Here is a 14,576-nt window from a genome sequence, read left to right as displayed (position 1 = left end):
GGCGTTTCTGTAGGTATAATTGACATGCTACTATTGGGACCCTGGCCGTAGTATCTTAAAAGAGTTTAATCAGTCACAGCATTATCTTTATACACAGGATAGGGAATAAGTGGCTGGTTTTTGGGCTCCTGAGTCCCTTGTGTAAATGGAGCAATAGTGTACATGCATGACCGCTGCTTTATTCACTTCTATAGCATTGACATTTATAGCCAAGTACAGTACTCTATCAGTCCCATAGAAGTGAATGGAACAATGGTCACACATGTACACTATGGCTTTATTCACACGTAGGTCCCCTGTTCTTGTCATTGTGTTGTGATAGGGCCCTCTAGTGATCAGACACTGGTTACTGCGAAAATCATTCAAAGTATCAGTTCTACTACTCTTATCCATCCTAGTATTGAACTACTTGATGGTATTAATAGTTTGATGTATCATTGCTGTTTTTATACTGGTCATATTTCTAGATAACTGTAGTTGCGGAACATGTTGGCGCTATATAAATAACATTTATTATTATTAGTTGATCTATATAGTTTTGGCACCTATTGGCTGGCATCCTCTAAAATCACCAGCTTCTTAATTTGCATGCATTTTGCCACTGCAATGCTTGCATGTGAATAAAAGCCAATGCATGTGACATATACATACTGTATCAGACTTTACATTTCCCAGAAATCCATATGCCTGCAAAGGTAACCCAAGTCCAAGCTGTCTCGATATGTATTCTGTATAACTACCTATGTATATAAGATACTCTTGGACATTTATTTCATATGATTTTAACATTAAGTTCTTAATCACACAATAGTGAAAATTGGACATGCTCGCTAACAGACACACCGGCCCTATAGAAATCAATGGATCTGATGTGTTTTCTAATGGATCGGTGTGATACCTATAAAATTCATTGTTTTTCTTAACAGTCCATTAAAATCAAATGACACCCTACCATCAAAAAACAGATGGCCGCCAAAAACGGACATTCATAGTAGTTTTTAATAAAATTGACATCCTTCATAAACGGTTCTGTTGTGTGAGTAAGGCTTTAAGGATTAAAATGAAGCAATTCCCTATTACGGAGCTGCAGCCCATATGGCTTTATATTCTTAGAATACTCCTCTATAATAGTAAATTTGCCTTTCTGAAAAATCCCTCAAATTATTAGCTGAAATGAATATATTAGACACTGCAGCGTGTTATGTTATTATTATTATTATTAGGTACTATTATTTACATTGTTTTATATTATCAACATTGGCCCTGTCCATTTATTTCCAGTTTTTATGTTCATTAACTTTGGGAAATGTGAAGAATAAAGTTTATAAACCAATAGTGAATTGTTCAAACTGTTGCTTTTTAGCTACTTAAAGGGGCTCTATCATAGGGAAAAGTCATTTTTAACTAAGCACATCCTTGCATAGCCTATAGAAAGGCTATTCCACACCTACCTTTTGTATGTAAATTGCCTCAGTAGTTTATGAACAAGCCCTTTTTTATTCATATGCTAATTAGCCTCCATCGTGCACCCCAGAAGTCTCAGCGAGCACTGTCTCTCTCTCCTGTGTGTACAGCGCAGGCTGCTGATGCCTCATCTCCCTGTTCTCCTACACAGCACACTGCAGAGAGACAGTGCTCGCGGAGAACTTCCGGTGCTCACTGAAGCCTAATTAGCATATGTATAAAAACGACTCATTCAAAAACTACTGAGGCGATTTACATACAAAAGGTAGGTGTGGAATAGCTTTTCTAAAGGCTATGCAAGGATGTGCTTAGCTAAAAATGACTTTTTCCAATGATAGAGCCCCTTTAAAACTTGGACTTGTAGTACTTTAGGTGTAATTTTCTGTTCCATTATATTATGGGTTAGTAAATAAGAGAAAAGCTAGTCAGATTTTGTGAGTGACAGACTCCCTTTAAGACCAAGTCCAGGTTTCAAATTCCACCAGATATACATTCGGGCTCAGACTAGCCCAAAGGCCGGGGAAAAAATGAATTCTCAGTTGGGTCCATAAGCAAAATTGGACCACATACCTTCCACTTCCTACATGAGTGGTCACAGCACACTACACCCCACTGCACTACAGTACATACAGATAGGCAGCATACAGCATTTCTACCAACCTATGCCTCCGTATAATAAAACATGAACACTATGCAACAAATAACTCTGTTTATTATGTAGATGCCTTGGATGGCTGAGATGACATCTAGGTGCAAAGGCAACCCCAGGCCAGCCTTCTTGACTTATACATTAGAGAGTCCCAAACACCTTGCAGATGTCTGAGGCTTGCTGCTGTGTGAGAATGTATCTACAGCTCAGAGCTAAGACCCTAAGGAGGTGCCAGTCAGTAGGTTTCAGATAGATAGCCTAGGATAGAAACAATTCAAGGCAAGGACTAGGTTGGACAAGGACTAGTAAAAATAAATGTATGTTTGTGGCACAGTTTTACAATAATATTATATTTGTAATATGTATTATTATATATGTAATAAAGCTATACATTGGGTCTTCAGAAGGAGCTTTACTGGTGGGCCCAGGCATGTCTGTCCAGCTCTGTCTCCAGAGGTATAATCACCGTGACAGTATTTTTCATAGGGATGTAACCCGTGTCAGACTGCGGTGCCTAGGTTTCACCGGTAAAATTCATTCTGGGGCCCACTATACAGCTACATGCAAATATTACCTGATACATTTTTAGTACATTCCAAAAAATTTAATACCATTAATTTATTTTTCAGTACTAGCTGCTGCCTAGCCCTCACCTCTGATTGTTTCTGTCCTGGGGTCCCACTGTGAATTAGGGTCCTCTTAGCTCTGTGAGCCAGGGATATATGACCAAACAGCAGCAGACCTCGTTCTGGTTAACTAGATGAAAAAGCCAGGCGTACAGAACTTGGGCGGCCATTTTACACAGACACTGCAAGATAGACTCCGAGCAGAGACTCGGACGCAGATGTGAACCCGGTCTTAGGCTAAAATCCCATGTTAAAAAAAAAAACGCAGCGGAAACGTATTGCAATTTTTCTACACAGGGTTTTTCATGGCATTTTTTTTCTGCAACGTTTGGATGGGATTAGCCAGAATCTCATTCACTTTGTACTGTAAAATGTAGTGTTTTTTTCTGCTGCGTAACGTGGAGCCTTAGCCTTAGTTAGACAACCTACTACTATTTTGTTGCATACAAGGAAGTACAAGAAGCAATGGGATGAAACTAAAGGGAAAGAGATACAGATTAGACATTAGGAAAAACTTTCTGACAGTGAGGGTAGTGAGAGAGTGGAATAGGCTGCCACGGGAGGTGGTGGGAGCTCCATCAATGGAAATCTTCAAGCGGAATCTGGATAAACATATAGCTGGGATGATTTAGGAAAACCTGCACTTGCAGGGGGTTGGACCCGATGGCCCTTGAGGTCCCTTCCAACTCTACCAAAAAGAAAAAAAAAAAAAAAAAAGTAACTGAGGATTTGCAGTGAAGTATAAGTCTTTATGGTCCTTTTTACATGAATATTGGACTTAGGTTTAGCTCTTTCCTAATTTACCATTTCTGATGTTCTCATTTATATGTTCACATACATTATTACCGTATATACAGTAGGAGTTACTAACACATACCAACATGAGTGAGATATAAAAAATAAATAAAGTAATAAAAACTATACTACTGAAAAACAACGTTTTACAACACTCTAAAAAATATATGAGCAAAGCCATGTTTTATCCTGTAGAAGCTAAAATAAAAAAGCCAATAGATTTCGCTATTTGGCTTCCATGCTTCCAGTCTCTCACTTTCTGCGATGCTTTCCAGCTGGTTCGTGACAATGCAGATCTTCGTTGTGAGCTTCCTAAACTGGAAAAACGTCTTCGGGCTACGGCTGAGAGAGTTAAGGCCCTGGAGGGTGCACTGAAAGAAGCCAAGGAAGGAGCTATGAAAGACAAAAGACGGTATCAGCAAGAGGTGGACCGCATAAAGGAGGCTGTACGCTACAAGAATACAATGAAGCGCACACACACTGCACAGATTGGTAAGAGAGCAGAAAGCCAATTCTCTTGTTTTTTTCCTTGTGCTTCTCTATCTCTGTGTATATCGTCAGTACTGTTAAAGGGGTTCTCCAGGATAAACTAGTAATTAACCCCTAAACAAAACTCCCTCAACCCAACTAACTTATAAATTTTTTTAATTTATGTAAATTAGAATTACTCATATTCCTGGAGCGGTCATGTGACTGCTTTCAGTCTCTTCCGATGACATTACATTTTACCACTTCCAAAATGTAACATCACCATCACTCTTCCCCTATCCCCAATAATACTTATCAAGCCTTCCTGTGTCCGGGGTACGACTCCTCCCCCTCTTCCTATCTTCTAGTAGTGGACAGGATAGCTTAGCTAGGGAGACAGGGAGGATGGGAGGGGCCAGTATTGGGCAGGATCAATGGACTTAGTGAGCTAGCAAGGGTGGGAGGGGCTAGTAAATGAGTGGGATCGCTAGTCAGTGAGAGAGGGTGGGGGGTAACCTTAGTGACACAGGCAGGGTGGGAGGGAGTAGGCTAGAGAGACGCAGGGTTTTGTAACAGAGTTGGGAGGGGGCTGAATGATAGGGAGTTAGTGCAGCAAGGACACAGGAAGCTGACAACACCATGTAAATAAACACAGAGGATGCAGCAGCAACTGGAGACACCCAGAAATCACTCCAGATACTGCTAAAGGTATATGGGTGCACTTATTAATCCATCAGTGTCAGTTTCAGTATCACTAACAGACCTTTATAAAAAAAATAAAAAAAAAATTCTGCCTGGAAAAAACCTTTAATGTTGAGTTCATACCAGCGTTCGGCACTCCGCTCTCAGGTTTCCGTCTTCTGCATGCAGAAGACAGAAACCTGTCATGCCGAGTCCAGCCGTGAGCGTTTTATGCTCTCCGCGGCGAAACTGTTTTTTTTTAAACCGGACACAGAGTACTGCATGTCCGACTCTGTGTCCGGTTTAAAAAAAACGGTTTCGCCGCGGAGAGCATAAAACGCTCACCGGCGCTCACGGCCAGACACTTTTCAAACCCATTCAAATGGATGGGTTTGAAAAATGACTGCAGGTTTCCGTCTCCTGCCCAGTTTTGTGCAGGAAACGGAAACCTGCAGAACGGACTCCCGGGCACAGATGTGAACGAGACCTAACATCTATAATGGTTTTCTGTATGTGATCATCTAATTCTGCAGACAGTGGTATATCCATCTACAGTATAGGTAGCTGCAATCTAATATGGCTTCCTGAGTCATCACATACTTTCTTCATATATCTGATATAAACTATCTTCTAATTCTGTTTTTTTCCCTTTTAGCCAAGCCAATCAGGCCTGGACACTACCCCGCGTCCTCCCCCACCAACCCCTATGGAGTCCGTAATTCTGATACAATTAGTTACACTAACAACATCTTTCAGCAATACCAAAATATGTACATGCATTCATCCAACCCCAGCAATGACACATTGTAAGTATCAGAAATGTGCAATTTCTTTTATATGTGTGCCCACTGAAATTTCTTTATAGCGGTTTATCAATATTCATCTTTACTTATAGCAGGAATAGACATAAAGGCTGTTGTTCTAAGTACAAGGGATTGCTTTGCATATACTGAGAATTGTTACGCCTTTGGTACTATCTACAAAAAAATTGGCCAGGACAGTAAACCATTATGGTCAATGGAGCCATTCACACTGACAAATAATTGTGACGTGCGCTGTTTTTTTCTTTTTTCTATGTGTCGTGGCCAATCAAGGCTATGGCTCTGTGAAAAAAAATGTTTGCTGTCTACAAAAAAGAAAGGGGGGAGGGAGGTGTTGGGATGGTACATGGATGGCATATGATTAGCACATGGATGACACACTGAAATACAATGGGTTGTACAACAGTCATTGTTATATAGTCTGCAAAACAGCATGAAGGCTACATGCACACAAATATTACTGGCCCATAAAAGGCTGCAGAGCCTGCACTTCAGGGCAGATCCTAGGAGTGAGAGGAGTTGCTTGGGTCTGTCCTGGAGAGATGAGATTTGGTGAGACCAAACTGGGATGTGTGTTTTGTTTGATTGTGTAACCGGAAGTAAGCCACATGTACAGTTAGCCTTATTCTGTATTATTTAGCGCTCAGACAAGCAGGATTTTTGTTTTGCCTTTTGTTTGAAGTTAAGGCTGTGTTTTATTTTGCTTATTTTTGTACCTGACCTGAAATTTTATTTATTTTGCTTTTTCTACTAAATAAACCTGTTTGCACCAGATTTTGTGTCCTGGTCTCTGACTTGGTCCACAACCATTGCTGCTACCAAACTGCCTTCCTCACAGTGTCCATTGAAAAATTATTTAAATAATATATATATTTTTTTTTAACCAGCCGTCATTGATCCTTGTTTTGTAACGCCATTATTCAGATCGTCTTATTTATCAGATGTTATTCACTGTCTGTTAAAACAACGGACTTGTGAATATACCCATAGGCTTTCAGTGCTCTGAAAATGACCATGTAATGGCTGTTTTGCACTGTGGCCCATCTGACAATTTCCATCTCATATCAGCTTACTGGTGTGAGACACAAAAGCTCTACTATTAGAAGACTGGATATTCTACGGCTCCCTAATGTGCTTACATTAGCTGCAGTCTGGTAGATACAATTATTTTTGCCATAAGGGTGTATTTAACAAAGAAATGATCAGCAAATGAGCGCTGGATAGACGCCCTTCCCCTGATCATTGCCCAGTTTAATAAAGGCAGAGATCAACAAGCTTATTGGTTGCCTGATGGTGACTTTTATGCAGATAAATATATAATCACTAATCTCAGTGTAATGTCTATGTGCTTCCGATGTAATGCAATGTACATGAGAGGAAGGGGATATTAGTAACCATTCACCCCCCCAATTCCAGCTATTACACTGTATAATACAGATCGCCAAGGCACTTGTTATTGTGAAAAATGTGTCCATAGAATAGCACACGTCAGGTCTGCTGCAGACATTCCACAGTGAGCATGTTTTGCTTTCGCCTTTACTTTCAACCACGATTTTTAGGCAGCTGACCCCAGCTTTCATCCTTATAAAACTGTGGCGAAAACCCAGCAATAATTTACATGCCATGTGTTCAGAATTTGCAGCGCAAGACACTTTTTCTGCAGTGTGTGAATGGGTTTGTTGAAATCCCATCCAGTACACTGTTACTGTACTTCACTGTTGGTTAGCCGCTGCTAGTATTGCAATGGCTGACCTGCTGCAAGTGCGCTATGTATGTCTCCACCCTACTAGGGTTTCATTTAGAAGTGTTCACTTATTAGCATTAGATAAGCAATATACGTAGGGCTACAATATCTGGAAACTAATGACATTTTGCTTTTGTCTGCCATCCAAAGTCACAAAGTTGCCTTAGAGCTTGTCACAGGACAATAAGGATGAGGAGGACACAGCTGATCCACTGAGACATAGAGAATATATATTTTATATATTTCTCAATTGTAACTGTATTATAACAACATCAGACCAAGACAAAGAATGTTTATTTTTTTTTTTTTATATTGAGAGTTTTGCATTGCATCTGTATATAGTATTTCTTTAACAAAGTTTTCTTAAAGGGGTTATCTAGCTTCCAAAAATTATCTGCAAATATATTCATAGCAGGGCTATATATTCACTGTTCCCTTGTGCAGCCTTTGCTCGGCTTTATTTTACTTGCTGCTCCTTGTATCAGTTATTTACATGTAGTGAATCTGTGGGCAGACTACATTTCCCATGATTCATCTCTCTGCTCGCAATCTCTGTATTTGCTCCTCACAAGGTGAGGTTGACCTTGCAAATGAAACATCACAGAATCATGTGACCTCAGATGTGGTAGTTATTATCTGTGATTTCTTTGCAGGGGAGAGTAGAGAAGGGAGGGGTACACAGACAGTAGGCAGATGAATCATGGGAAATGTAGTTTGTCTACAGATTCACTGCATGTAAATAACAGTGATACAAGGAGCAGCAAGTAAAATAATGGCAAGCAAAGGCTGTACAAGGGAACAGGGAGTATTTAGCACTGCTGTGGATGATTTGCAGATAATTTTTGGAAGCTGGGTAACCCCTATGAGCTGAATTCTTCTCTCTACTTTTATGTATGTTTTGCTGAATTTTATCCTGTATTTTACCATCCTGTATATGTGAAGCATGTTAAATAGACTACAAAGCCTATATGCCACATTATAACATTGGGCTGACTTTTTTTTGTTACTAGTTTCACCAACCCATGTTCCACTGCAAGAAGCAGTTCTTCCACAAGCAGCTTGCTTCCCTATCAGAAGATGAATGTGGACAATGGTAAGACAACTATATTAACACGTTGTTGTGCTTCCTATATTGTGAGTCTCCCCCACTTGGTGGTTGGCAATGCATGGCAATAGAGGCATTGTTGGCAGGAGTGATCATATGCTGACTCCTCCTGCCACACAGGCTTTTCACCAACATAATTACATAGAAACAAATTGCCAAAAGCAGTTTTTGCCCCTATACCCCTGAAGACGCCGTGTAGCGGCGAACACTTTGGGGGGGGGGGGCGAAACGTGTCGGTTTTGTTGATCTTAATCATTAGCACTAAACGCATCGAAATCATTAAGAATCAACTGCAGTTGTGTCTGTATATAGGAATATAGGCAGGAATTTGTCCCAGCTATGTATATATCACTGCATGCACATGAAACTGCTGTAGATTCCAATAGTCAGAATGCACATTTAGAGGTGGAGTAGTAAAAGTTATGTTATAATGTGAGACTCATTTTGTATAGTGTAAGTGCCAATTTGTTTGTATCTACATTATACAGGGTCAGTCATAATCTAATATTCACCAACATAATTGACTCCCTTTGGCATTATTTTATTAGTATATGGTGTCATGGGAGAAATTAAATATGCGTTCATATACATTTTTCATTTTGGCATTTTATCTTATTACAAAATATCTTCTTAATATTACAAAATAATCTACTTGATACGGTAATATTCCATCCGTCACACCGTAGTCCAAAAATATTATAAATTCACCATGTGACAAATGTAATGGAGGATTAACAAGAAAATTACCCCGGGTATTCCGAACGTTAAAGGAAACCTGTCGCAATGATTTTACATCTACAACTGTCTCTGTTCCTATCCGTAATAATTGCTTATAATGTCTGAGCATTGCCTCCATCCTTAGAGAAACCACTTTTATTCAATATGTAAATTAGAGTTTTGAAGTCAAGGGGGGGAAGAGCTTGCATATAAAGTTAAGCCCTCCACGCCCCATCTGCTACTGCGATGAACCTCCTGTACCCCTGTGATGTCACCACTGTATCCCAATGAAAACCCTTGCCTGTTCCTTGGAAGTGAAGCTCAGGACTGATGCTCAGTGTAAGTTCACGGGCTTCAGCTCATCACTGCGCCAAAGTGAGCATCATGCCTTGTAAGATGTGTCACTGAGCCCTACACAGCTGCAGTAGTGAGCTGTAGCCAGGGATGTACACCCAGCTTCATTACTAAGTGTCATTTGGATGGAACAGGTACAGCGGTGACATCACAGGGGTAGCGAAGGTTTATCGCAGCAGGCGGGAGGAGATGGGTCGTGGAGGGCTTAACTTTATATGCTAGCTCGCCACTAGTTTGACTTTAAAATCCTAAATTACATATTAGTTATATTAATATTGATAAATATTAAAAGAGGTTTTGCTAAGGCCTGGTTCACATCTTTGTTCGATATTCCTCTTGGGGACCCCCCGAACAGAAACCTATATGCATTAAAAAGCGGTTAGCTAAGAATCAACACAGACCGCATAGACTATTATGGGGTTTGTGTGTTTTCCGCTCGGTGTCCGCGCGAATTATGCGGAGAGGAAAGTGCTGCTTGCAGCATGTTTCAATCGGGAGTCACACGGACCCCATTATAGTCTATGGGCTTCGTGTGGTTTCTTAGATAAATGCTTTTTAATGCGTATAGGTTTCCAAGGGGTCCCTAAATGGATTTCCCGAACGGAATACTGAACGCAGATGTAAATCATGCCTGAGGGTGGAAGCGATGCTCAGACTTTATAAAGATAGCATTGGACAACTGATGAGATGCCCTGTTAGGTATTGGTGACAGTTGTAGTGGCAAAATCATGCTGGCAGGTTCCTTTTAAGAAAAGCACAAGTTATGTAGCTGGCAATGAGAGGTATCCTACTTCTATCCATTTCATTAGGGAATGTAGTACAATATGTACCGCTGTGTTCACTTACATTATATATGCGAATATATCATGAAACTGATATAAGACAATAGTTATGTATACTTTGCCACCTAATGATTTCTGTATTATTAGTGTATATTTTAAGGTATTTTACTTCCAAGTTATTTTAATACTATTATTCCTTCAAGCCAGACAACATACTAGATATACTTTCATAGCTGTAACTCCAGGGATAAGGCCTAGGACTAGGTGGAGGTTATTACTAATCAGCCATAGGATTATTGTTTGCTGTCATAGAAATAATAAACCACTAGATAAGTGTGTAAAACAGTGAACTGCGGATCTCCATACATGATATAATACATTTCCTACTAATGTAATGGTATTTACTAACAAGCAGCTGGGTGTATTGTACTACCGTATATTATACTGTGGCACATACTGTAGTAGTCAGGTTCATACAGTTCATAGGTAAATAATATATTATATGATGTATTAATGTTTAACAAGCTGCTCTTTTTACCCATTGTACTGACAACAGGCAATGCTACAGACATCAATGACAACCGGTGAGTCACAGATGTATATGTTTAAGTATGGTTGTTCTACGATTACTATTCTGACTATACCGCATGACTGGTATGTGCTAGATGTGGGTGTAGTACGGCTAGAAGTTGATGTGATGTGAACTGATAAGATTTCATTTACTCTGGATAAGATACAGAGACCTTGTACTGACTGTTTATTAGCTGTTACATATATAACATGGATATTCTACAACCCTGCACACAGATTGTCCTCACATCAATCCCTGTGATGATAGAGTATCAGGAGGGCAACCATGCAGGGGTTTTGCCATTGGAAACTAAAACATGATCCACACCTACTAAGTCAATGTGCCGTCCACCCGTTCATCCATATGTACATTTTTGCGTTATAAATGTATTGTCATTTGGTTTTCTGTTACTTAAATTGGTATATATTTCATCATTTTACTGCATATTTCTAAACACTACTCCCAATAGATAATGTCAAGTACAGGGCCCTATTTGTTACTGTTTTTGACCTCCCTTTACATCCGTACGTTGCATTTATTTTCCATTCTACCTGTTTGCAGAAGTGACTTGCCATGCGGCTGTGAGGCTGATGAACAGTCCCAGTTATTTCCCCTTCACCAGGAGACTGCAGCCAGCTAATAACAGGGTTCACTAGATACGTCTTTTCACCTGCACTTCCAGGTAAGGCAGCAGAAGGGACGTTTACTTACAACTAACACTCAATGGTATTAAACTGGAAGTTTGCTTTCATTTATTTTTTCATAAATCAATAGTGCAGGTGAGGGGAACAAACTGTAATATACATCACTAAAGAAAAGCGCTCTGGTCTTTATATATTACTATTGCCTTTACTCCTTATCTGAGTGATTTAGTTGCCTATTCTATAGACAGACAGGTCAGTTTATATTGGGCTTTATGGAGAGGGAGGTGAAAGAGAGAGACAGAGAAATGTCTCTGTCTCTCTATGACTGTCTGTCTTGCTGATGTCTATATGAGGAGCTCTCTTCCCTCTCCATAGAGTTCTATTGTTCAGTTTTGATCAATAGCTGAAAGAAAAAACACATAAATAAACAGGCACTTTACTGATATCAAGTATATTACAAAGTTTGTTATCTTCACCTGAACTATGGGAAAAAAAACTAAAAGTTTAATTACACTTTAAAAACGAATTGCCATCTTACACATGTATGACTTATCTACAGGAAATGCTATACAGTTGGAATTTTCTTTTTAGCCCCCACCATTCCCTAGCAATGCTTGATATGCTATATAGGCTCTGTACTATCAATAGGGCGGTGTCAGGTAGGGGATGTGAATCAGAGCACCAATCAGAGGCAGCCAGTGTCAGAGCTCAGAGTCACACCCCCTTGTCTGCTCCTGCCTGACACTGCCTTCCTGACAGTGCAAATCAGGCACCAAAACTAACAGCATTGATTGCTCGGGAATGGTGAGGTCTAGGGAAAAATTCCAACTGTGCCAGAATTAGTGGAGCAGCTGGATTGTTGGAATTTCATGTCCTCGGGCACAAGCGGTTTTATATACCGCTAGAAAGCTGACAGTGCACTGAATTCAGCGCACTATTGGCTTTCCCGTTATGTGCCCCGGTGGAAGAGCTATCAGTGCCGTTACAATACCTCTTCACTGTCAGAAGGGCATTCCTGACAGTCTAACTGGATATGCCCTGTCGGCTTTCTAGCGGTATATAAAACCGCATGTGCCCGAGGACATAAAATATCCTCTTTAAGTCCAATTGTAGAGCTCTTTAAGAAGCTAAGATCATTTATAACAATGTAATATTTGATTTATAGAATTTTTTTTTTGTTTTTTGCTACACTTTGCTTTTGCATGCTATATTGGTCTGCACACGACAGTCAGAAGTAGATATGTAGGACTAGCACATATACACAGTAATTTCCACCCGGTAATGACTGCTGTTCTTTCGCCTCTAATGCACTAATCTATTGATCTCTCTTTGCTTTGTCTTTCTTTTTTTCCATTTCCAGTCTCCAAAGGAACTGAAGCTTATTCCCAGCATGCTGCAAGTTAGCTTTCTGTGGCCTCTGCTGCCAAACATTATCTTCCCTGTATGACTCTAGCTCAATGTCTTTCTACTGTGCTCTGTTAACGTACTGTATACTAACAGCTGCTAATGTTTATTCTATACCTTTGCAATGCACTCAGTTATGTACCCACTTGTGTTTTAAACTCAGTCCTCTAGGAGAACGTAATGTATACCTGTCAAATCACGCACTGTGTCATTTACCTGGGGTTAGTAATGTATCCAAAGGAATGGAATAAAATGTGACAATTAAAATTATGTATAGTTGTCTTTTCAGTGCTATGGCCTCGACAATATGCTGGATGAGAAACATGGGTAAAGGGAAATTTTCATTGAAAACTACATTTGGTATACGGTTCAGCATTTGCAAACCTTCTGCGTTCATCAGAAGGTTTTTATCGAGTACCTCGAAGCCGATGCAGATAATGACCTCAGGGGAAAATATACAGCAGCAAATGAAGCAGTAGTGTATACAAATGGTCTACTCCAATGCAGAGTAGAAGTAATAAGGCTAATAATATACGTTAGATAACCAAGTGTGCATGTATTCTCAACATGGGGAGGAGCATACTGGTGGCAGCTTATCTCCCTAGAGAATAAAACTATTGGGCATATTGAAATACAACAACCCGATCCTTTTTCCCATCTGCCGCCAGAAGAGGCCTACATACACATTAGATGCTTGGCTTGTCCTGCTGAAATCAGTGGATTTGACCAACATCGATCTAATGTATGTGACCTTATCAGCGTAATCATTTTTGGCTACAAAAATCATCATAAAAGACAATAAGACATCAATAACATCCTATAAAACATAATAAGTAATGAAACTTTCCCTTTTAGTGAGCATGATTCATTGCACTGTTCTGTCCAGTGTACGTCTGTGTTCTGAATATACAGATACTATTTATTATTGTTTTATTTTTTAATACTAGAGAAAGTTGGGCAATTTACAATAAAGATAATACAACTCCCATTTTGTTTTATAACTTTTGTTTTTTTTAAAAAAAAAAGAAAAAAACTCATATTTGGGAAACGCAACATGCAATGACTGACACTTGCTGTGGGAAGCGTTACTTGGATCTAATGATCTGGCTACAGGGAAGATAAAGGCCTGTTATGTAGACGGTGACAATGGAGATCTAGTAAATTGGGACATCTATCTGATATCTAAACGGGTAGAGAAGGGAAATCTGCCCCTCCTGTAAAGCAGTGGTCTTCAACCCATGGCTATAGAGGTGTGATTTAAGTTGTTGTTTGGCAGTAGGTAGAAAGACTCAGGGATTTTGCCATTACAATCTCCAATAGTGGCAAGCTGTATATGTCTGAATGTTTGGTGTCATGCTAAGGCGTCGCGCCCGGCTGTGATTGAACGGCATGGATGGGACATGGATGACATCTGTGTGCCGCCCCTGTGCCTGCGGCCTCATTTATTGAGGCCAGTGAGCACGATCCACAAAACAGGGATAGGACCTTCCTGAGTTTTGCTCACAGCCCCATACACCGGACCATGAATACTCGGTGGTGTGTATGGGGCCATAGGAATGAATGGGTCACTGTCCTAGCCGTGAAAAATACAGCTAGCACACTGACAAGGCACAAGGCCTAAGTTATAATTCATCAACTCCCGTTATTGTGGATTTGATAGCAGTGATTATATATTAAAGAGGATCTGTCACCAACTACAAAATGCTAAATGAAATACATTCCTGCCGTTCCCCTGATCTGTTTGATGTTTT

At 40.0% G+C, this 14,576-nt stretch overlaps 1 protein-coding gene across 5 annotated transcripts in view; it reads left to right on the top strand.

Annotated features, from left to right (window-relative positions):
• The window catches only part of KIF5A (kinesin family member 5A), a 123,836-nt gene extending 110,741 nt beyond the window's left edge, over positions 1-13,095 (top strand). For all 5 annotated transcript variants that reach the window (XM_075265620.1, XM_075265619.1, XM_075265618.1 and 2 more), the window contains 6 exons: positions 3,810-4,026; positions 5,339-5,489; positions 8,259-8,341; positions 10,763-10,790; positions 11,339-11,459; positions 12,782-13,095. In XM_075265620.1, coding sequence (XP_075121721.1) covers positions 3,810-4,026; positions 5,339-5,489; positions 8,259-8,341; positions 10,763-10,790; positions 11,339-11,417 — 558 coding nt within the window. In that variant the 3' untranslated portion in view covers positions 11,418-11,459; positions 12,782-13,095. The remainder of the gene's footprint in view (positions 1-3,809; positions 4,027-5,338; positions 5,490-8,258; positions 8,342-10,762; positions 10,791-11,338; positions 11,460-12,781) is intronic.
• The last annotated feature ends 1,481 nt before the right edge of the window (positions 13,096-14,576 follow it).

Source organism: Leptodactylus fuscus, chromosome 2 (assembly GCF_031893055.1).
Source record: "Leptodactylus fuscus isolate aLepFus1 chromosome 2, aLepFus1.hap2, whole genome shotgun sequence".
NCBI lineage: Eukaryota > Metazoa > Chordata > Amphibia > Anura > Leptodactylidae > Leptodactylus > Leptodactylus fuscus.
The sequence above is the reverse complement of the archived record's forward strand: the minus strand, read 5'-3'. Positions and strand labels throughout refer to the sequence as shown.